Source organism: Pelobates fuscus, chromosome 2 (genome assembly GCF_036172605.1).
Source record: "Pelobates fuscus isolate aPelFus1 chromosome 2, aPelFus1.pri, whole genome shotgun sequence".
Lineage (NCBI taxonomy): Eukaryota > Metazoa > Chordata > Amphibia > Anura > Pelobatidae > Pelobates > Pelobates fuscus.
In genome coordinates this window covers 234,519,831-234,542,899 of record NC_086318.1, presented here as the reverse complement: position 1 = coordinate 234,542,899, position 23,069 = coordinate 234,519,831, and the positions used below count along the sequence as shown (strand labels likewise).

At 45.5% G+C, this 23,069-nt stretch overlaps 1 protein-coding gene across 1 annotated transcript in view; it reads right to left on the bottom strand.

The window, feature by feature from the left end:
• Window positions 1-23,069, bottom strand: part of PEX7 (peroxisomal biogenesis factor 7) — a 303,428-nt gene that overhangs the window by 259,269 nt on the left and 21,090 nt on the right. The window contains exon 5 of the mRNA XM_063441196.1: window positions 14,760-14,868. Coding sequence (XP_063297266.1) covers window positions 14,760-14,868 — 109 coding nt within the window. The remainder of the gene's footprint in view (window positions 1-14,759; window positions 14,869-23,069) is intronic.

Here is a 23,069-nt window from a genome sequence, read left to right as displayed (position 1 = left end):
GTGTCTCTTGAATGAGAGCTACGTCAGGATTGTGCCGTTTGATCTCTCTAAGCATGAGGCGCCTCTTTCTAGGGGCGTTCAAGCCTTTAACATTTATGGAAAGTAGTTTTAGAGCCATATCTGTTGCGGTGATTGCCGCTCGTAGCCTGGTACTGGGTTCCCTATCCGACCGTCCCCAGCGCTATAGGATATATCGATCATTAGAGTCATAAGGAGAACCTCCGCCTCTGAGACTATCGCATACCGGGGGGGGGGGACAGGAATGAGGGTACATAGGGGGGGGAGAGAGAGACAAGGGTAGATAGAGAAGAGAAGAAGAAGGAAGAGAAAGGAAGAAAAATAAAAATAAAAAAAACTGGACTTACTAATCGCCAGTTCCATGTGGGGTGTCGTCCTTGCGGCCACAAATAGTACCCAGCCGGGTACCATACGGACTTCGGGTTACAAAGCCGTGGCAGGACCGCACCGCTTCCAAAGCTGTATGTCAGTTCGATGTTTGTAATTCTTTTACATGTAAATGTGTCCCAGGGAGGGGTCCGGATATGTGATTCTGTAGGGCGGAAAGGCAAGGAGCCGCATCTCGGGGGGGGGGGGGGGGGGACAGTGATCTAGCGGTAACGATTATGTTTATCCAGTGGGGGAATACTGTACTATCAATGTAAGCACTTCCAACTAGTTATGTAGTTAGGTGTGGGGCTCAGTGGGCCATCCCTGCTAACACTTCCGGGTGGGGTAGATGGCTGCTGTGGGGCTGGGCCGCGGGTTCTAGGAGGCAATCCAGTGGGTTCACAAGCGGGTGGGTCAAAAAATATCGTGTACATGCACTCAACATAGGTACGGTACATACATAATTATCCACATTCCAACACCACCCAAGTACCCCTTCCCCCGGGTCATAGGGCTAACTCCTAGGCTCGTTCACTTCGGTACCCCTATAGTTGTTCCGAGCTCAGCTGAGGGACGCCCTTTTCGTGGGGTGCATGGGCACAATATGGAGCGGAGGGGGAGGGTGAACTCCCTGCACGTGATCAAGGGCCCGGGGGGGGGGGGCCGCCGCGGGAAGCGGGGCGCCGACCCATAAGCATGTGGGGTCACCCATGTGGGGAGCGCTGTACTTGCAGCATAATCATTTAAACATTGGGTACCCAAGTTAGGCAATAAAAGATGGGAGATACCCTTAACCTTAACCCACCCCCAGGGTCGTCTACGCTGGCCCGTGGGCCAACCCTCTCAAAACTCTTGGGTGAAGTGTTTGGCCACTACTGAGGCACCTAGGGTAGGTCTGTGGACCATGTGGCTTTCAAGCATGCTAATCCTAGTCAGCGAGTACAGACATACATCAAAAATCAAAAATACGGTGCTTACATTGTCTCCCCCAAACCCGTTCCTCCCGGCCAACCCCTCCCATACACCCGGGCCGGGCGCGACCCCTCACCTACAATCTGCAATACGCAATAGTGGGGGCTCTGTGACCAACTGGGTCGAAGGTACTCTAGTCTACCTCGTATTTTACCCCCCCTCTTTTGTCCCCCTTCCTTTTTTTTTGTTTTTCTCCCCTTTTTAATTTTTTGTTCTTTGTTTTTTGTGTTTTTTTTTTTTTTTTTTTTTTTTTTTTTTGTTTTTTGTTTTTTGTTTTCTCCCCCTATTTTTAGTTTTCTTATTTGTTACGTGATCGTACAGTTTAAGAGAGAGACCGGGCCTGGGGTCTGGCAGCATGGCTATGGATTGGATCGACATAGAAACACATGGTATATGGGATACAATACTACTCAGTATTCTGGGCCCCGATCAAAGACTAGTTCCCCAACACCCATCTCGGCAAGTCTCAGATCCCCCTTCCCCCATCCCCCGCCCAAACAGCTTCATTTTTATTATTATTATTATTATACGGGATGTCCAGTGCTCAGAGTCTGACCCCGATCGTATGGAAGTGTTCGCCCACACCCCTTGCTGGGATGTAATGTCCCGCTCCCCGTACCCCCCCCAAGTCAGCCGGCTCAGTCCCCCCATCCAAACACCCGTTGAGCTGTGCATGGACAGTCACTATCCTGTGAAATGTGTTGTGCCCCAGTACCTCATTCTCCAACGGTATACCATTCTCTCGGTAGGGGCTGTAGGGCTCCAGACTCCGTTGCCATCTTGGGGATTCCCTCAGGGGCCGGCAATTCCATTGCCTGGAAGAAGGCCCGTGCATCCGATCCAGGGTGAAGGACATATGTTCTCCCCTCTTTGAACGCCAGCAGCTTGAAGGGGTATCCCCAGGCGTACCGGATACCCGCATCTCGTAGCGCCTCCGTAATGGGCCTCCAGTCTCTTCTCCTCTGTAGGGTAGTGGGCGCTAAGTCTTGGAATACAGATAAATCAGCCCCCTGGAAAGTGATTCGGGCCTCCCTGCTCTTCTTAAGGACGGCTTCTTTTGTTTGGTAATGCAGGAACCTTATGATAATGTCCCTGGGGTAGTTGGCATCCGGCCTTCTAGCTCGCAGAGCTCTGTGGGCCCTGTCAATATGCCATTGGTGTTCAGGGATGTCAGGCAGTAAGGGTTTCAGGATTTCAGAGACAATGGCCGCCACAGGGCCCTCTCCCGCGTTTTCTGGGAGGCCCCTCAGTCGAATATTATTGCGGCGTGATCTGTTCGCCATGTCCTCAATAGTCAGTTCTGCTGCCTCCATCCTGGCAGTCAATTGGTTAATCTGCGAGACGGCCGTATTATGGGCCTTCGTCGTAGTTTCCAGCCTTGTTTCCAGTCTCGAGGTGCGGTCTCCCAGGGTCTGGATTTCATCCCGCAGCAGCTTGACGGCTCGGTCGATCTCACCGGCCAAGAACGATTTCACTTCGGCTAGCGAGGTGAGAATTTGGGCTGTGTCCGGAGTGCTCTGAGGACCCGCAGTATTGGTCCCGAGCGCTGGCTCCTCACCTCCCTCCTTCCCGCCACCGCCGCCATCTTGGCGATCTGGGGTCGCAGCTCGCGTGGCGAAGAATTCTGCCACGGATGTACCAGATTCCTGGCCCTTTTTTTGGGTTTTCTTCTGTTGTTGCCTCCTGTCCATCCCTGGGAGCAAATGGGATATCTTATATTTGCGTTTGATCGAATATAATTGCTAATGTTTGCTGGTTAGCGGTGCGGCGGAGCGGAGCTCTAGGCAAACACGTCCAGCTCGCTCCGTGTCCAAGCCACGCCCCCCGATGTTTTTATATTAAAAACTTACCTCCGTTCCAGCGCCGAGCTCCCCGCTAGGCCGCGCCCCCTTTTTCGTCAAAATGACGAAATCGCGGGGCCCAATGGGACGGCTTCGCGCTGGACCAATCGCGTTCTTCATAGAGCGGCATTGAATGCCGCCCTATGAAGAACCTGAGCGCTTTACCGCGCATGTGCGCGGAATGCGCGTTCGCGAGCTGAGCTGTCTGACTGACAGCTCAGCTCGCTTTCTAAAATTATCAATAAGGGGGGGGACCTACTGTCCCCCCCGGCCCCCACCCCTGTGCGGCGGGTGGGGGCCCTAAAATTATCAATAAGGGGGGGACCTATTGTCCCCCCCGGCCCCCACCCCTGAGCGGTGGGTGGGGGCCCTAAAATTATCGATAAGGGGGGGGGCTACTGTCCCCCCCCCGGCCCCCACCCCTGAGCGGCGGGTGGGGGCCCTAAAATTATCAATGAGGGGGGGACCTACTGTCCCCCCCCGGCCCCCACCCCTGAGCGGTGGGTGGGGGCCCTACAATTATCAATAAGGGGGGGACCTACTGTCCCCCCCCGGCCCCCACCCCTGTGCGGCGGGTGGGGGCCCTAAAATTATCAATGAGGGGGGGACCTACTGTCCCCCCCGGCCCCCACCCCTGAGCGGCGGGTGGGGGCCCTACAATTATCAATAAGGGGGGGACCTACTGTCCCCCCCCGGCCCCCACCCGCCGCACAGGGCTCTATGTCATTTTACAAGCGTGGGAAAATTCCAAAGAACTTTCCCACGCTTGTAAAATGACACAGAGCACTGTGATTGGATGGCTTGAAATCCATCCAATCACAGTGCTTTGTGTCATTTTACAAGCGTGGGAAAATTCCAAAGAACTTTCCCACGCTTGTAAGATGACAAAGAGCACTCTGATTGGTTTAAACCCACCAATCAGAGTGTTCTTAGCCTAATTGCAAGGCGGGGCAAGGCTTTATAAGCCTTCCCCACCCTGCGGAGCTCAGTCTGCGCGGAGCCCTCCATGGGTGAAGATGGATTATTTTTTTTGCGCTCGTTTTTTTTTTTTTTTTTTTTTTTAATTGCGTCGGTTATTATGGATTTTTATTTGGCCTTTTTTGGGCTGAAGAAAGAAGATTTTAGAAGAAAGAAAACATCGAATGGTAAGTTTTTTTTATCTCTTTTTATTTTTATTTTTTTTTACAGGTTTTTAGTTAATGTTCCCCCCCTCATTATTTTTAGGGTGAGGGGGGTAGGTAGGGAGATAATTTTTTTTTGGGGGGGGGAGGGTTAACTAGGGTCCCCCCCCCTTTGTATTTAGGGCCCCCACCCACCGCTCAGGGGTGGGGGCCGGGGGGGACAGTAGGTCCCCCCCTTATTGATCATTTTAGGGCCCCCACCCACCGCTCAGGGGTGGGGGCCGGGGGGGGACAATAGGTCCCCCCCTTATTGATAATTTTAGGGCCCCCACCCACCGCACAGGGGTGGGGGCCGGGGGGGGACAGTAGGTCCCCCCCTTATTGATAATTTTAGGGCCCCCACCCGCCGCACAGGGGTGGGGGCTGGGGGGGGACAGTAGGTCCACCCCTTATTGATAATTTTAGGGCCCCCACCCGCCGCACAGGGGTGGGGGCCGGGGGGGACAGTAGGTCCCCCCCTTATCGATAATTTTAGGGCCCCCACCCACCGCTCAGGGGTGGGGGCCGGGGGGGGACAATAGGTCCCCCCCTTATTGATAATTTTAGGGCCCCCACCCGCCGCACAGGGGTGGGGGCCGGGGGGGGGGACAGTAGGTCCCCCCCTTATTGATAATTTTAGGGCCCCCACCCGCCGCACAGGGGTGGGGGCGGGGGGGGGGGGGGGGACAGTAGGTCCCCCCCCCTTATTGATAATTTTAGGGCCCCCACCCGCCGCACAGCGGGGGGGGCCGGGGGGGGAAGGAGAGTAGGTCTCCCCCCCCCCCCCCTTCAACCACTATTGTGGACCGTAAGCGTCCCTGTGGGTTCGGGCTTCAGCTGTCAGCTGAAGCTGAAGCTGTCAGCTGAAGCCACGCCCACAGCAGTGCTGACAGGCTGTCAGCACACAAAGCGCGTTCACAGTGCTTTGTGTGCTGATAGCCCGTCTGATGCATTCACCCAGAATGCATCGAACGAGAGGCCTTTTTAGGGCCTCTGAACTCGGAAGTCCCTCTGGTGGCCGTCTGATTGACTGCAACAAGAGGTGTTCCAAGCTTCCAATGTAAACACTGCATTTTCTCAGAAAATACAGTGCTTACAAGAAAAAGGCTCCGGGTAGCTGTAGCACTCACCTGAACAACCTCATTAAGCTGAAGTTGTTCAGGTGACTATAGTGTCCCTTTAATAAAAAAAATATATATGTATATATATATATATATTTCTTGTACTTTATCAGTGAAACATTTTTATTCTCTTAAAGACAAAAGTAGCAATTATCTATTAATTACAATATGCTAAGGCCGTGTCACAGTGTCTTGTACCTTGTAAAACCATAGATCAGTAACCTAGAAACAGACAACTTAAATTAGGGACTACATCCAATTAGTCCCCACACACTACAAAGAGATCTTGTTTTGGTGTCAGCACGCCTGCTTCTTGTTTGTTCATGTAATGCTTTGTTAGAGCCATATAAAAAGTACCAAATTATCATCAAGAGCCTTGTTTATTATTAGCCAATGATCTAAATCTTTTAGAGACTGCTTAACTTGCTTTTGTTTGAGAGGAGGATAGATCTTTGGTAGTGTCTGCGATAAGTCTTTTGATTACTAACAGGTGCGACAGTAATACACACTTTTCCCTACATCGTAATACACGTCTAAACAAATGGGCAAAACAATTAGACTTTTATTTTTTATTTTTAAACAAACAAATACTGAAAGTACTTATCTAAAATGGGATTTTTTTTTTCCTTTCGCAATACCCCCCTTAGACCAATAGCAAATCAAAAGCTGAGAAATTTGAATACACTAAACAATAATATAGGACTTATACCAACCAAACCTACATATTTTGTTTGGAAGTAGAGGTAGTTAGCGACTTTTACTTTAAGCAAAAAATGCAAACAGCAGAGACGCTATATATAAGCACGTATATACACATATACACATAGTCAAAAAGTGCAAGTGATTCGAGCCTGTCCTTTTGAGGCTCTAATCCATGTGAGTTTAACCATTTAAAACCTCACTATAATACACCATCATTTGTGGATTCACACTATATTGTGTTTTATTTTCGTTGTTTCCTATGTATGTACCAATGCACAGCTGAATTTTAAACCCTATTTTAGGGTAAGTGTATATTTTCAGCGCTCCACTCATTTGACTAGTATAATCTGGATACTTTATCCAGACTACACTAAATTCACTCTGGTTCCATATTGCATTTAGTGGGGGTAAGAGAGCACCCATTAGAGTGTGTAGCTGCTTCTTTACACTTAATTGTACTTATAAGCGCACTCTACACAGTAACCAATTTGTACACATAGTCAAAAAACCTGCACTCCAGGGTATAATGTGTAATGCCCGGTGCTGGTCGGCACAAATTACCAGAAAAAGACCGCACTCCAGGGACTTCAATAGCAGTTTAAAAATAAAACATAACTTTTATTTCATTGTATCCACTAAAATATCGATGTTTCAGTTTACTTGAAAAACTTTCATCAGGACAAACTGATGAAAAGTGTCCTGATTAGAGTATTTCAAATAAACTGAAACTTTGACATTTTAGTGGATACAATGAAATAAAAGTTATGTTTTATTTTTAAACGGCTACTGAAGTACCTGGAATGCGGTCTTTTTTATGGTATTTTGTATATGTATTTATTTCATTTATTTTTTTATGTACATTGATAACTAGAAATTTGTAAACACCAATAATGCTTGCTATTGGGAGCCCTTCCCAAGTATAGAGGGGTGTCTCTCCTACCTCTCTCTCTCTCTCTCTCTCTCTCACTAGTTTCTCAGCAAAGGTCATGAGCACAAAGTCTTTTTGGTCTTTCGAAGGCTTAGTTTTTCTTAATAAATGGGAGCTCTGAGACATCACAAACTTCTCTAAAGTATAAGCTTGTTCACTTAGGCAGGCCTTTTTAATTTTGCTCTGGGTGCGTTTGCCTGGTTTATGTTGGTCTTAGTTTCCGATCTTGCCCATTATTGTTTAGTAGACAAGTAAGGTTTGGCTTTTATTACCTGTCTAGAGTTATTTCTGGTCTCCAGTTACTAGTTTGCAAATACATTCTTTCAAATTTAATGGTGAAAACAGCTTGTGATGGTCACTATGGACTGGTGCAGGACTCCCCGCCACCAACTATACTCACAGTGCCAACACCTTCCTGCTGCGCCTCTTTGCTAAGAGAGCTACAGCAACCACCCAGAGAGCCTCAGGGCAAAAAGCTTTGGCAGGCAGAGCACGTCCGACTGGGAGCTATTCAGGAATCTCATGAAAATGTAGAGAAAATCTCGGGATTGCAGTGGTCCGGTCCAACTTCATTGTTGTAGCTCTTGGCTCCAGCACAACCAAACAGGGCTCTATCTGGCAGGGTAATCAGCGAGGTGACAAGGTATCCAGCCTTTAGCCATCATCAGTCATCTTTTGTGATAGGAACTTTCCACACAGTAGCCTAAATACTCTGTGCCAGATAAGAGAAGTTTGCGGATACTTGAAGGGTTAAGTGTGCTTTGGGGGAACATTGTTGTTAGGCGACCTATTTTCTTGATTATCTTATTTGATTAAGTTATGTCCCAGGCACCAAGGTGCCAGGATTGCTAAATGTATTGTGTTCATGATGACCTCCTGTTGGAGATTGTGGTATAAAAAGTCCTTTTTTTACCCTGCATCAAACCTCGGCTGATGAATTGGAATAAGGGCTACAATCACTCTGGGGCTTACATGGTGGGAAAAGGGAATCCCTGGTGACGTCACTTCACTAGAAGAAGTCCACCACACAGCCTCAATACCAGTCTTAGCTATCGATACTTTGTCCCACCATCAGAAAAGTGGGCACGGAAACTTTTTGATCAGCTAGGTCTTGGTGACGTTTGGTGATAGTGAAATAAAGCAACACTTCAATACTTGAGACTGGTGTTGTAGCCCTTATCTCCATTGATGTTGGAGTGTATAAGCCTGGGGCAGGCTGCCTGGTGTCTGCACCCACAACTACACCTTAAGTGAAGTGTAGAGTGCAAGCCTCATTGATGTGATTTTACCATACACAGTCTCAAAACACAGCAACCTAAATGTCTACATGTGACACACAGAGCTCCAGAGAATTTTCTTCCATTGAGACTGTTGAATAGGTCCAGTTTTCATGTATGGTATATGAATATTTGCTTAGAGATGTGGATTGGCCTAAATGTGTGGTGATGCAGATGCTTAGCTACAGGGCCGCCATCAGGGCATGACAACCGCAACGGTTGTCATGGGCCCGGCGGTCCTGGGGGGCCCGGACTGCTCAGGTCGTCCGGGCCCCACATTCAGTGGGAACATACCGGGTCGCAGGGGGCCCTGCGACCCCGGTATGTTCCCACTGGGCCAGCCTCTTCTCCTGGGGGGCCCAGCAGCCGGTCACCTCAGGGCCCCCCAGAGGCTGGCCCTGCTGACACCCGGCGGGCGCGCGAGGGAGCACTCTCCTCTGAGTGCTTCCTCTTCAGCTCCCTCGCGCACCGTACTGATGCCGGAGCCGGAAGATGACGTCATCTTCCGGCTCCGGCATCAGTACGCGGCGCGCGAGGGAGCTGAAGAGGAAGCACTCAGAGGAGAGTGCTCCCTCGCGCGCAGGCCGGGTCACCGGGTGTCAGGAAATTTGAGTGGGTGGGGGAGGGGGGGGGATTTGAATGAGTGGGGGGGAGAGGGAAGGCAGGAAATTTGAGGGAGGGGGGAGGGAGGAAATATGAATGAGTGGGGGGGAGAGGGAGGGAAGGGAGGAAATTTGAGTGGGTGGGGGTGGGGGGGAATTTGAATGAGTGGGGGGGAGAGGGAAGGCAGGAAATTTGAGGGAGGGGGGAGGGAGGAAATATGAATGAGTGGGGGGGAGAGGGAGGGAAGGGAGGAAATTTGAGGGAGTGGGGGGAGAGGGAGGAAATTTGAATGAGTGGGGGGAGAGGGAGGGAAGGGAGGAAATTTGAGGAGTGGGGGGGAGAGGGAGGGAGGAAATTTGGGGGGGAGAGGAAGGGAGGAAATTTGATGGGGGGAGAGGAAGGAAATTTGGGGGGGAGAGGAAGGTAGGAAATTTGGGGGGGAGAGGAAGGAAATTTGGGGGGGAGAGGAAGGAAATTTGGGGGGGAGAGGAAGGAAATTTGAGGGAGGGGAGGGAGAGGTAGGAATTTGAGGGGGGAGAGGAAGGGAGGAAATTTGAGGGAGGGGGGAGAGGAAGGGAGGAAATTTGAGGGAGGGGGGAGAGGAAGGGAGGAAATTTGAGGGAGGGGGAGAGGAAGGGAGGAAATTTGAGGGAGGGGGAGAGGAAGGGAGGACATTTGAGGGTGGAGAGGAAGGGAGGACATTTGAGGGGAGGAGAGGAAGGGAGGAAATTTGAGGGGGGAGAGGAAGGAAATTTGAGGGAGGGGGGAGAGGAAGGGAGGACATTTGAGGGGGGAGAGGAAGGGAGGACATTTGAGGGGGGGAGAGGAAGGGAGGACATTTGAGGGGGGAGGAAGGAAATTTGAGGGAGGGGGAGAGGAAGGAAATTTGAGGGAGGGGGGAGAGGAAGGAAATTTGAGGGAGGGGGGAGAGGAAGGAAATTTGAGGGGGGGAGAGGAAGGAAATTTGAGGGGGAGGGAGGAAGGAAATTTGAGGGGGGAGGGAGGAAGGAAATTGGAGGGGGGAGGGAGGAAGGAAATTGGAGGGGGAGGGAGGAAGGAAATTGAAGGGGGGAGAGGAAGGAAATTGGAGGGGGGGAGAAGGAAGGAAATTGGAGGGGGGGAGAAGGAAGGAAATTGGAGGGGGGAGAAGGAAGGAAATTGGAGGGGGGAGAAGGAAGGAAATTGGAGGGGGGAGAAGGAAGGAAATTGGAGGGGGGAGAATAAGGAAATTGGAGGGGGGAGAAGGAAGGAAATTGGAGGGGGGAGAAGGAAGGAAATTGGAGGGGGAGAAGGAAGGAAATTGGAGGGGGGAGAAGGAAGGAAATTGGAGGGGGGAGAAGGCAATGAGAGGGAGGGGGAGAAGGAAATGAGAGGGAGGGGGAGAAGAAGGAAATGAGAGGGAGGGGGAGAAGAAGGAAATGAGAGGGAGGGGGAGAAGAAGGAAATGAGAGGGAGGGGGAGAAGAAGGAAATGAGAGGGAGGGGGAGAAGAAGGAAATGAGAGGGAGGGGGAGAAGAAGGAAATGAGAGGGAGGGGGAGAAGAAGGAAATGAGAGGGAGGGGGAGAAGAAGGAAATGAGAGGGAGGGGGAGAAGAAGGAAATGAGAGGGAGGGGGAGAAGAAGGAAATGAGAGGGAGGGGGAGAAGAAGGAAATGAGAGGGAGGGGGAGAAGAAGGAAATGAGAGGGAGGGGGAGAAGAAGGAAATTGGAGGGGGGGAATAGAAGGAAATTGACGGGGGTAGGGGGAGAGATTGACATCCATCACATACACACACACAATGCACCCCTTGCACACAGAAAAACACACAATGCATTACACACAGACACACATACACAAGCAATGCATCCCTTACACACAGCAACACACAATGCACCCCTTCCACACACTCAGTGCATCCCTTACAGAAACACACACTGCATCCCATACATACACAAACTCACCTTGCAGCCCTTACACATACAAACAAAGATTCACACAATGCATTCCTTACACACATCAGGACATCCCCCCCCACACACACACACACCCCTGTGAACAAACTCATTGGTGGAACATGAAGGTGGACCCTTGGACCCAGACCTTGAGCTGTGTAAAGGGCCCTCAAAAAATGGAGCTGCTTCTCGTTCTCCCAGAACATTGATTTTTGTGACCACAGTTACAAACCGCCTCCAGAGAGCCTGTTCTACACCAGACCAGTGGAGCCAGACGGCAGCTGAAGCCCATCATCATCCTCATCTGGTTGTAAGTAGGCAATCTAGTATATTATTCGTGGCACTAATCTTTAATTTACCTCACATTAAAGGGACACTATAGTCCCCAGAACCACTGCAGCTTAATGCAGTGGTTCTGGTGTCTATAGCCTGTCCCTGCAGGCCTTTTATTGTAAACACGGCGGCACTGCAGCACTGTGTTAGTTAACATGGCAGATCATATGGGTGGGGCACTGTGATGTCACATGGGGGGGCGGCAAACTTTACTTTTGCCTAGGGCGGCAAAAATCCTTGCACCGGCCCTTCAGACACTGCATCCCTGTGGGCAGACTCGGGGGGGGGGGGGGGGGGGACTCGGGTGCAGGCGCGGGGGGCCCAGACCTTGAGCTGTGTCAGGGGCCCCAAAATTTCTGATGGCAGCCCTGCTTAGCTAGAGATTATGGGCTGGATTATTTTAAAAAGAGTAAGGTTTTACTCTGCTTATTAATAACAATACTTCAAGTGAAGTCTGTTGGAAAATTGCAATTCAGCAAGCAGAGTAAATCTGGATTTTGCTTAGAAAATCCAGCCCTCTTTCTTTGTTTAACATGGATGTGTGATTGTGCCATTGGGTCAGTTGCAAAGAGGTAAATTAAACAATTCATGATTAAGCCCAATGAAAAAAGAACGTACTGTGTTTTTAATGTCGTAATAAAGTCTTATCTTTTTCAAAATAGTCAGTTCTTTAACACGCCACGACGTGCACACAATCAGACATCTGAGGGTATGCAGCCAGTGTCACTACACCCATTCTGTAGAAATTGTGGGAATCCCTTGATATTGTCTACAGTATGTATATTGTAGCACTGGAGCACATATATGGTGTTGATTAGGTATGCACCTACAGAACTCCCACACAGCATTAACACAGCCAATATTGCATGTATATTTGTGTAGCACTTGGGCACCAAGAAATTGAAATGTATAATCATGTACAGGCAAAGTAAATGTTAATTGCAAGGAAGATTTTATAGTAAGGACTCAACATTGGTATTAGGCAAGTGTTCAGAAAGCATACCTCCTTACAACTTGAGAAAAAAGAACTAGCAGTTTGAGCTATAGGTGTAGAGCTATTGGACAGCAGTTTAAAAAAAAAAAAATCTAGTTATTGATAACTGATTACATATAGTTATGAAATGTTTTATTTTTGCCGACTTGGATGCCCATCTACATTGGTTTCACAGCTTAATAGCATTTCAAATTTACAACAATTCAGCAACTGCTAAAATAAAAAAGGCAGAATTACAGAACCGAAACAAACTTCCCAAAGACATTTAGTTGTTGCAAAAAAGACTTTGGTAACGCTGTCACATTTCTAAGTCTTCACAACTGTGTTAGTTATTCGATAATAAAATCAAGCTAAACTGTAGCATGAAATCAAAGACGGAGCAGTGAACATCAATTATATACTTATTAACTGCACTACTACTGCACTTCACAATAAACCTCTTCTTTCTCTTATACTGCCAATAAATGTCGTTATCTACAAAATAATCTCAATATAATTTTTTTCCAAAGCAAATATAGAAAGTTTAATAAGTTAGTTAAATAAATCAACAGGAGCGGATGCATGAAGAAGACACCTGTGCAAATTACTTATCTCAAAAACCTGTTTGAAAATGAATTCCGAAAATGTTTTGTAAACATTAACAAATTGGGAGGAATCAAAATTTTAATTAATCGGCTTAAAAAATGAAGAATTTAATTTGCCTGTTTATTCAAAGTATGTTAGTCATAGCAGTACAAAGCAAGATCTCCATAAACAAGAATTAAGGCTCGTAGTAATTTCTGAACAATTTTAAATAGTCAATCAAAGTTGAATTCTCAAACGGTTTCTTATATAAAGATATCCAGTAAGACATTTTGTGCATATGAAAGCAGGAAGCAGTATACAAGTGAAAATATACTACTTCAAATATTGTACACTTCAGAAGTTTGTGGTCAATAGGTCCATATGCAATATGTAGAGCCTTAGCATTGCTCAACATGATATTTACAGAAATGCAAAATGGAAAGCTGCTGTGACATAAACCATCACAGAATAAAACATCTGCAGATGTCAAATAGAATTAAAATTATTATAGGGCCCACCAGGATCTTGGTGATTAGTGCACCATGTTCTCATGAAGTCAGCCAAACTCTGTTCGACAAACATTTTTTTTTCAGTCTAAGACCAAGCATATCATTTCAAACACATTGTACTACCACCTAGTGGACAGATTAAGTAATCTGCAAACGGAGAAGATATTTAAAATCACAGTATTTTTTTTTTTAACAGTGAACTGTGATGGATTTTAAAATTAACTTAACATTTAGGCAAAACAAACTAGTTTATAAAAATTCTCCATATCCATGACAAACACAGCTTGGCTTTTTTTGTTTGAATTTTGTAATTATTATTATTTATAAAGAACGAACAATTCCTGAGCGCTGTACAATCGGACAAATTGACCATATTTGCCTGTTTATCTTAGACAGGACGTTGAGCCTGTAAGGGGGCTTGTCAGGGACTCCACTGTTGATGTCACTAATAGAGGGCCTCACTCAGGCCTGGACATGCACAAAGAACATGGCATGAATGCCCTGAGAGCAGTTTGTAGAGACGCATGTCATAATATGCTTATTCTATACTTTCTGGGAACCTGGTCTCCCCAAAAATAAGACAACTGAAAAGGACCTCAAATTCAGGACTGTACTGCCCAAGGCAAAACAGTTACGAGTTATGAATCCCATATTATAACAGTGTATCTCTCAAGTAGGAGAATCGCGCATATTTAAATGGGCACTATAGTGCTAGGAATACAAACAAGTTTTTATCTTCTGCTCTGTAACTTGAATAACATAAAGGAGGCTCCTGCAGGGTCTAGCAAGATATTATCAGAGCAGGTGATAAGAAATTCTAAATTAAACAGAATTTGCACAAAAAAAAGGGGAATGTAAACATTAGATCTCTCTTTACAGGAAGTGTGTAGGAAGGCTGTGTAAGTCACATGCAGGGTGGTGTGACTAGGGCTGCATAAATAGCCCAGATTTCAGCAGTGAGACTGCAGCGGCATGATCTATAAACCAAAACTGCTTCATTAAGCTAAAGTTGTTTTGGTGCATATAGTGTCCCTTTAACGAAGAACCTGTACAATAAGGACTAAAGGGAAAATACATTTCAGATACATTTTCTTCTCAATTTTCAGAAGGATGAGAACATTGAATACTCAGCTTAGTGAATAACCCTGTAAGTGTTCTTAGAGCAAAATATTAAATGTGAATCTCAAATTTAAGGCCAAAATTGATGAACAGGAAACATTTTGTGTCAGCTATGTCTTTAACTCAGCTGCTCTGGTTTTACATTGGGAATTCTCTTTGGATTCTCATGTTAGTAAATAATAAACTGCACAATAAGTATAAACAAAGTTTTGAGAAAAAAAATGCCTCTATTGTATAGTAAAAGGGGAAAATCCATTTTCTTCAACATCTTAATAATAAAATAATACAAAACAGAAAGAAAAAGATGAGGGTTCTACCTGAGGCAGAAGCAAAGCAGCCAGGTATATGTGGAGACCATATTGTACTGTAGATGATGTTTTCATGACCAGTGAAAGTGCACAGAGCCTTTGCAACAGAGGGATCCCACTGCAATGGAAGACAAATGAAAGATAGACAGCTTACATCACACTTCAATGAGTAAGGTACATGCTAAAAATGTAATGTTAATAATGCAAACATTTTCCTACCGCCTGATAATATATTTTAGCTTATTTGTCTTATTATTCCTGAAAGGGGCACATTCCGCAGTACCTCCACTTGGGACCTCTGCAACTTCATGGGGAAAAAGTGTCAGTGTCATTCTGAATATAGAATAGATGGGAGGTAGTGCTTCAAGATATCACTCAGGTCAAACAGACTTTACTTTTAAATGCCAGGAAGTTCTTTATGAAATGGACTTTTTACAGTCAATGTAGAAAAATAAGGACATTGTTTGCCATTTGCTTGGCTGTACCTAGAGACTTGGAGATGGCAGCTATGTTGACTTCTGCCTATTTCAGCTTTCCCTGAAGTGGAAATTCTTATGATCAGAACTTTTTTAAAGTTTTGGTCAATGCTGCAGTCTTACATTAGTTTTGATTTCCACATCATTGAGTGTAAATGATCAGGGCTAGAAATTTATTATGTTTATGCTCTGTCAACATTCTTTTAAATGCCCTGAAGGCATCCTTGTTACCGTCAAGGGTTCCAGCTCTATGAACCAAGCACTCGCTGGCAGAGAATAACATGCTCTCATTTTAAAGGGGTATGTTTGAGTCAGAAATTGTTGATGTCAAGCCAAATTTTACTTTAACACATATCCACTGACTTTCCCATACTAAAAAGGCCTACAGAACTCAATCATTAAATTGTAAAACAGTCTTAATTTAACTTTGAAAATGCAAAAATCATGGATTTAATATTGTTCCTAAACGAATAAACAATTAATCTACTAGGCTTCAAGGGTTACTTGAAGCATTGTGTGATGGAGGAGTACCCTGGCTCAGTTCCCTGATAATAGGGCAAACCATTTAGCAACAGTGTGCCATCTTACCTGGGTATGCGCTGGGCTCTGAGGCTCACTCTTCTCCTAGGTGACGCTTTTCCGACTTCTGCAGAGTTGCCATTCATTGGCTCAGAATGCTATCTGACAATTCTTAACCAATAAATGGCATACTGTGCAATAACAAATAGCTCAGAATTGACATTGGCCAGCTTGGAACATTTGTTCGAGCATGTGTAATGGCGCCCCTATAACACCTGGCATCTGTGGGTTCAAGGGATACTAAAGGCATCAAAACAACTTTTAAATTAATGAAGCAGTTTGGTGTATAGATCATGCCCCCACAATCTCACTGTCTAATTCCCTGCCACTTCGGAGTTAAATCACTATTGTTTCTGTTCATTCAGCCCTAACCACACCTCCCCTGGCTGTGACTCACACAGCCTGCATTAGAAAAAAAAAAACAGTTTTATTTTCAATCAGATCTTACTAACTTTAGAATTGTGCTATCTTCTGCTCTGTAAATCCAACTTTAATTGTTTACAAGAGGCACCAGCAGGGTCTAGCAGGTTATTAAGAGAGCCAGAGTTAAAGGGACACTATAGGCACCAAAACCACTTCAGCTCATCAAAGTGGCCTGGGTGCACTGTCCCTGTTTTCCTTAGTGTAACTAGAGGGGCACTAGAGGGGCTTCCAGGATTTTACTGGATTTTTGGTCGCCTAACTGATGCTGGACATCCTCATGCTTTGCATCAGTGAAATCCCCATGGGAAAGCACTGATTCAATTTAAGGCTATGTGAGTTCCACGTAGGGAGATGAGACTAGGGATGTATAAACAAAGTGATTTAAACTCTAAATGGCAGAAAATTGAGCAGTGAGACAGCAGGGGCATAATCTATACACTAAAACTGCTTTATTAAACTAAAGTTGTTTTGATGCCTATAGTCACCCTAAACTCGGTATATGCATTGTCCATACACCATGAATACTTCAAATCACTCTAGTGGTCATGGTGTTTGAGGTAACACTTTAATATTTTAGAAAAGATGGTCACATTGTTAAATATAAAAATTAAAAAAATTAAAACAAAAAAGGTTTTGTTAAAAGCATATTTTTTTAGAAAAAATAATTTTATGGGCCCGGGCTATTTGAATTGTGGAACATCAGAGCCCCGAACTCCTCCCCCCCCCCCCCCCCTTTTGGACCGGCAGGGGATATCCCGGTCCCCACCGGGTCACTCTGGTGGCTAAAGCGACGGCACAGTAACACTACTGAAAAGCTGGAGGGTTGTGGCCTACTTCTTAAGATGGCCGCCACGCCGGGGTCTGATGCCTTCCCTCAGCCTCCTCCGACACACGTGGACCCGCTCCTGCAGGCTCTGGACTCCCTATTTGCCCGATTCTGGGAAAAGCTATCTGCCCGAGAACATACCTTGCCTGCCACCTTTACAAGCCAAGCCAAGATCCCCCTGATAGGCATAAAGGACAGGGGATGCAGAGTTGGGCTTCCACCAAGCATCCCCCACTCGACACCAGGGAGGCGAAGACGCAAGCGGCTGGCGCCTAAACGCCAAAGACACAGCACACAAACTTGCTCCCGCTCAATTAGATGGTGGAGCCCTTCTAGCCCACCCAGGCAAGGGCCCCTTGGAAAGCGAGATCGGCCACAGGAAACTAGAGGCTAGGGAGCGCAACCCACGGCGATCAGACGTGGATCACAGATGAAAAGCCTCAAACTGCAGCGACTAGCAATTGGAGCCCGGCAGGGTCATCCCTCACATAGAGCAGTGGAAGCAGCTCACCTAAGGTACAGCAGTGGCAATCAACCAAGCTGGGAAACCCACAAAGAGGACCGACACTTGGCGCAGACCAGATGGAGGATGAAAGGAGTCACCAGAACGGGCTATCAAACAGACTACCTATTGAAGCATATTAATGGCATCGGATGAGGGGATGCAACTACCCGCGTTCCAGCTGACAGCTTGCTCACGGTGTGGGACTTACCTGGCAAGAACAACAACCATACCTTCTCTTCTAATCTGATATGTTTATTTAATGGGTGCTCTACTTGCCCATGCACTACTTGCCCATACACTGTTTTCTCACGCATTGTTTGCCCATTCGCTGTTTATCTATATGTTATGTGCCTAAGCATAATCTACCTACTAAGGCTGCAGCCTCTATACTGCAGAACCACCTTCTGGCCCACACCTATATGAGTTACTTGCTGTGCAGTAGACAAAAACGCTGTGGTCTCCCATAACTCTTGTACCCTAGCTTTGTACGTGCCTCAATAACCTTGCTTATTAACCGATTACTTGTTTGTCCCTTATGTGTACTGTTATTTTACAAAGTGCATTATATCAAACCAGGGCACTCTATTTTCACGTACAAAAAATTTGCGTTTGTCCATATTCACCCTGTTTCATAGTTTACTCAAATACTAATATAAAAACTGTGCAGAATAATCTCCATGCTACCTAATGGCTAAATGTTTGTTTATATGCTTGTCAAGCTGTTGGGGCATGACGAGCCCGCTTGTTATTTTTTCATGCACGCAAAAATAAAGAATTTTAAAAAAAAAATGTATACTACTTGTTTTTGTTGATCGTGGTTTCATGATAATTATATCTAACAATATACAGTCATGGGAAAAAGAAAGTACAAAAATAAAGCCAAAAGCATCTAGACCCCAAGATACATGATACATCTAAAGTATCATTCCTAGTTACATAATTTGGTGATATTATTCCTATAGTGGAACGGATTAGCTTCACAAATTGCACAGTGCAAGGAAGAGGAACAAATTTGAAATATCTGATTAAGGTGATCAAAGGATTTCCAAGTGAACAAGAAAGATTTTATTCCATTTGTATTAAAAAAAAATAATAATAATGAATTTAAATACGATCAACAAAAGCCGTGCTGTGAAGTAGTTATAAAGTGCTACACTGTAGAGGATAGAAAAATATTCTGATGACAGGCCCATTTCAACTTGTTAACAAAACCTCAGGCTTATGTAAAAAGACCACCAATTTAAATAAAAACTATGCGGATAAAAGCACTTTTCAATTTCAAATGGCACTCCACTGGTCATACTGGACATCACTACACCAACAAAAGTTATGAAGACACAAACAGGATTTTTATCATCTGATCTTTCTCCTAAAAGCCAAGATCCATTCAGAATGTAAACTAGCCTTCAGTGTTTAAGTTTCACTTGTATCCTCACATCTTATGTGTAACTTGATTATTGGCTGACCTGGTTTACTGTGAAGGGTTAAAACACACTTCCAGTGGCAGTTACATTGACAGCCAATGGAGGCATGCCATGGCATGACGCAGAACCCCTCTGCCCCCGCACTCCCCTCCCCCCCCCCTCCCATAGAAAAGCACTGATTTAATGACTCTGTAAACGCAAACATCATGGGTGGATGAGAGCTAAGTGGTGCTGAGGGAGCCTCAGAGCTGGAAAAAAAGGTTTATAGGTTTAAAGGGGTGCTAAATAACAAGGGACACTAAAGCGTGAGGAATACGAGTTTGAATTCCTGATTCTTTAGTGTTCCTTTAAAAGAAAAATAGTCACTACATTTACCCACCAATAACTTTAAACTGAACTTGTGATGAGGAAATGGCATGACAGCACTGAGTAAAATACATAATTAGAGGGCGCTATAATGCCAGGAATACAGCTTTGTATTACTGGCACTATAGTATCCCTTTAACTGAAAATATGTCATCTTTTCTCTAATCTCATCTACATTTTACAACAGAGGTGGCCATCAGTAGGTCCTTATTATGCTTGCCATGATGCTTTACCAGATTTATAGTTATATATGGTAATATATCTCTAACTAAAGGTGACCTTGTCATCTAGACATCATATTATATAAATAATACATATACACATATTCCGATTTGGAAAAAATAAATTTAAAAGGGACACATAAATAAATACATTTGTTAATAGTTCTGGAGTGTTGAATATCAGTTTCAGATTTCTGGATCCACTGTTCCTGTAAATGAATGAATGAATTAAAATAAAACAAAATTAACAGCAAGACAGCCTCTCCATCTCTGGGAGATGATCACTAGTGACATCCAGAAACATAGAGATTAAACAACTTCACCGAAGAATAGAGAAGTATTTGGTGGGTGAGCATGTGTACTATAATCACTGTGATCTGCCGGCAATGTTCCTCTGGAGAGGTATTAAAATCAGTAATTCTGGGGGCGTGTCCTGGATCTCAGAGAGAGAGGTCGCATGTAGCTGAAGCTCCGTGCTACCAAGCCTTACCGCAGCGAAAATAGTGACCCAGAAAGGGGACAATCTCCACAAAATACTGGGAATACTCCAGACCATCCTCTTTGCTATGTCCAACAAGCTCCAGCAAACATTCCACAACTCCCTCGAAAGCCTGCACACCAACCTTCGAGAACTGGGCAAAAGAACGTCCACAATAGAAGACAAGATGCGCAACATACAGTGGCCCATAACGACCTGGCAACTAAAGTGGAGGGTCTCCTGGCCAGAATGGATGCCTAATAGGGAAAGGTGGCCGACATGGAGGACAAGGGACGGCATAATAACCTCTTCAGCAAAAGCATCACCGAAACTGTGGTGCCGACAGACCTCCAAGCATATCTTACGGGGCTGTTCAAGGCTTTAATCCCAGACAAATACCAGGACATGCTCATGGATAGGGCACACAGAGTGTCGAAACCATCCTTCCTGCTGGCAGATACACCCCACAATGTCCTGATGCATGCACCTACACTACTTCCACATCAAGGAAACTATTATGAGGTCGGACAGGATTAACAACAAAACAGACCTACCGCCCACTTACCAAGTCACCTCGATCTATGCAGATATCTCTGCAGATATCTCTGCATACATACTTAGGTGCTGGAGGGCCTTCACAGCGATTACTGAATAACTCAGACAACAATGCCTTCCATATAGATGGGGCTACCCTGTAAAGCAGGTGGTGCAGAGAAATGGTAGGACAACAACCATATAGACGCCTGAGGAAGGAGTCAAGTACCTCAGGAGCTGGGGTATCGAACCGCAGTCCAAGCCACAAGGGTAGCGGAGAGTTGAACTGACTGAGTGTCTATTCCTTAACACATGTTTCAGGCATGTATGGGTAACTTTTTTTTTTCCAATGTATTTTATTTTTTGATTACATGGAGTTATTCAATAAGGATGAAGGGATACAGAAAAGAAAAAGGGAACAAGGAAGGGGGGGACATTGGTACATAACACATCTTACATCACATAGGTTCCTTTAAGCATTTTGTACATAAGTCATTGTCAGTAGCTTGTGGTCATGTAACTATCAGAACTCGATTCAAGTGATTCATCTAAGTGCTTATTCTTTGCTCACAGTTACTGACGTTAGCCTTGTGATAACTAGTTTTAACTTAATGATGGGGTTAGGGAGAGAGGAGGGAAAGGGGGACAGCAATTGGTATGCTTTGGTTTAGACATTTTGAGGTCTCCTGTATTACCTTAGAAGAGCTTAGGCCTCTTTTTATTATTATTCCTCCTTCCTATATTCCACCCATCTGTGCCACCTTGTTACTTGTTTGTTTTGACTACCATTTAGTCGACCTGCCATGCGTTCATATGTGTACGCCGAGTCAATTCTATCTAGAGTTTCTGTCATTGTGGGCGCTAGTTCGGGTTTCCACCTGTGGGCTATTGCAGTTTTGGTCGCCATTAGGCAGTGAATCAATAAATAAATCTCATCTACGGGAAGAGAGTTCAGGAAAATATGTAGTATGAAGCATGCTGGTCTCATTGGTACCTTGATCCCCAAACTATTACTGAGAAGCTTCGCTATAGCTTGCCACAATACAACAATCTTTGGGCACGTCCAAAATATATGATAGAGGGTTCCTTCTTGCCTGTGACATCTCCAGCATAAGTTATTCGTCCCTGGGTAGATGTGGGCTAGCCTGGACGGGACCAGATACCAACGCATGGTTAATTTGCAAAATGATTCCCACTGAGAGAGGCTATGGGAGGCCTGTTTTGTTTTTCTTTGAGCCTGGTACCAGGAGGTTACTAGGAACTGTTTCCCTATATCCATTTCCCATCTCGACATATACGAGGATTTTGATGTTATGTCTTGGAGTGAGAGTGTGGTATAACATAAGGACAGCGCTTTTACCTTTGGTAGTTTCCCCATACATTTATGGAGAAACGGTAGTAATAGGTTGGTATCGTGTAATCTGAGCTTGCGTTCCTGTACAATGTTCCTAATTCTTAAGTAGGGGAACAGTTCCCGTAGCGGTAATTGGTACTCCCAAGCTATATCCGGGAATGATTTGATACCCGTATTAGTCAGTAAGGAGCGTACATGGTGAACCCCCTGTCGTAGCCAAGGTTCTATCTGCAGGTTTGTCGTTCGGGCAGTTAGTGCTTGTAATGGTGCTGCAAGAAGCATGTCATTCCCTTGTAAAAATAACGGGGTAGTCTGCTTCCACACTTGGAGCAATGTTTCCGTGATTGGTAGCACAGAGTTGGACTTGGGAAGCTTTGTTCCTGCCCAGAGGGCTAGTGGGAGTGTTCCCGTGGGCATACATGCATTTTCTAACGCTAGCCATACCGGAGGAGATGGTCGCTCAAGGATTGTGAGTCCCTGTGCCATTATTGAGGCTTTGTAGTATAATTTGATATTGGGTATGCCTAATACGCCTTTTGTAAATGGACACCACAGTGAACTTTGTTCTATCCTTGGGGGTTTCCGTTTCCAAATGTGTGCGTTAATTAAAGCCTGAAATTTCTTTAGAATAGGATTCGGGATTGAAATGGGCAGAGTGCGAAAAAGATATAGTATGTGTGGCAGCGTCATTATTTTGTCTTCCCATGCCTTAGTTTGTTTATGAGCGGGATGTGATGTTCCCTTATTATCGCCGAATGTGTTGCTGGCAGCTTAATGCCCAGGTAGGAAAGAGAGTTTTTTCTCCAATCAAAGGGGTATTGTGTTTTCATGCGGGCAAGTGTGGGGGAAGCGAGCCCTATTGCTAACGCTTGTGTTTTCTTGGCATTGTTTTTATAATACGACAACTTCCCGTATCTCTCCAGCAATGCTATTAGTTTCGGTATTGTTGCCTCCGGTTGTGTTAAAAATAAGAGGACATCATCCGCAAAAAGGGCTATTTTTTGGATCCCTATCGGTGTTTTCAGGCCCACGATCACGTGTTCAATTTTAATGTGTCTAATTAGAGGTTCCATGCACAGGATAAATATTAATGGAGATAACGGGCACCCCTGCCTGGTACCATTCGTTATCTG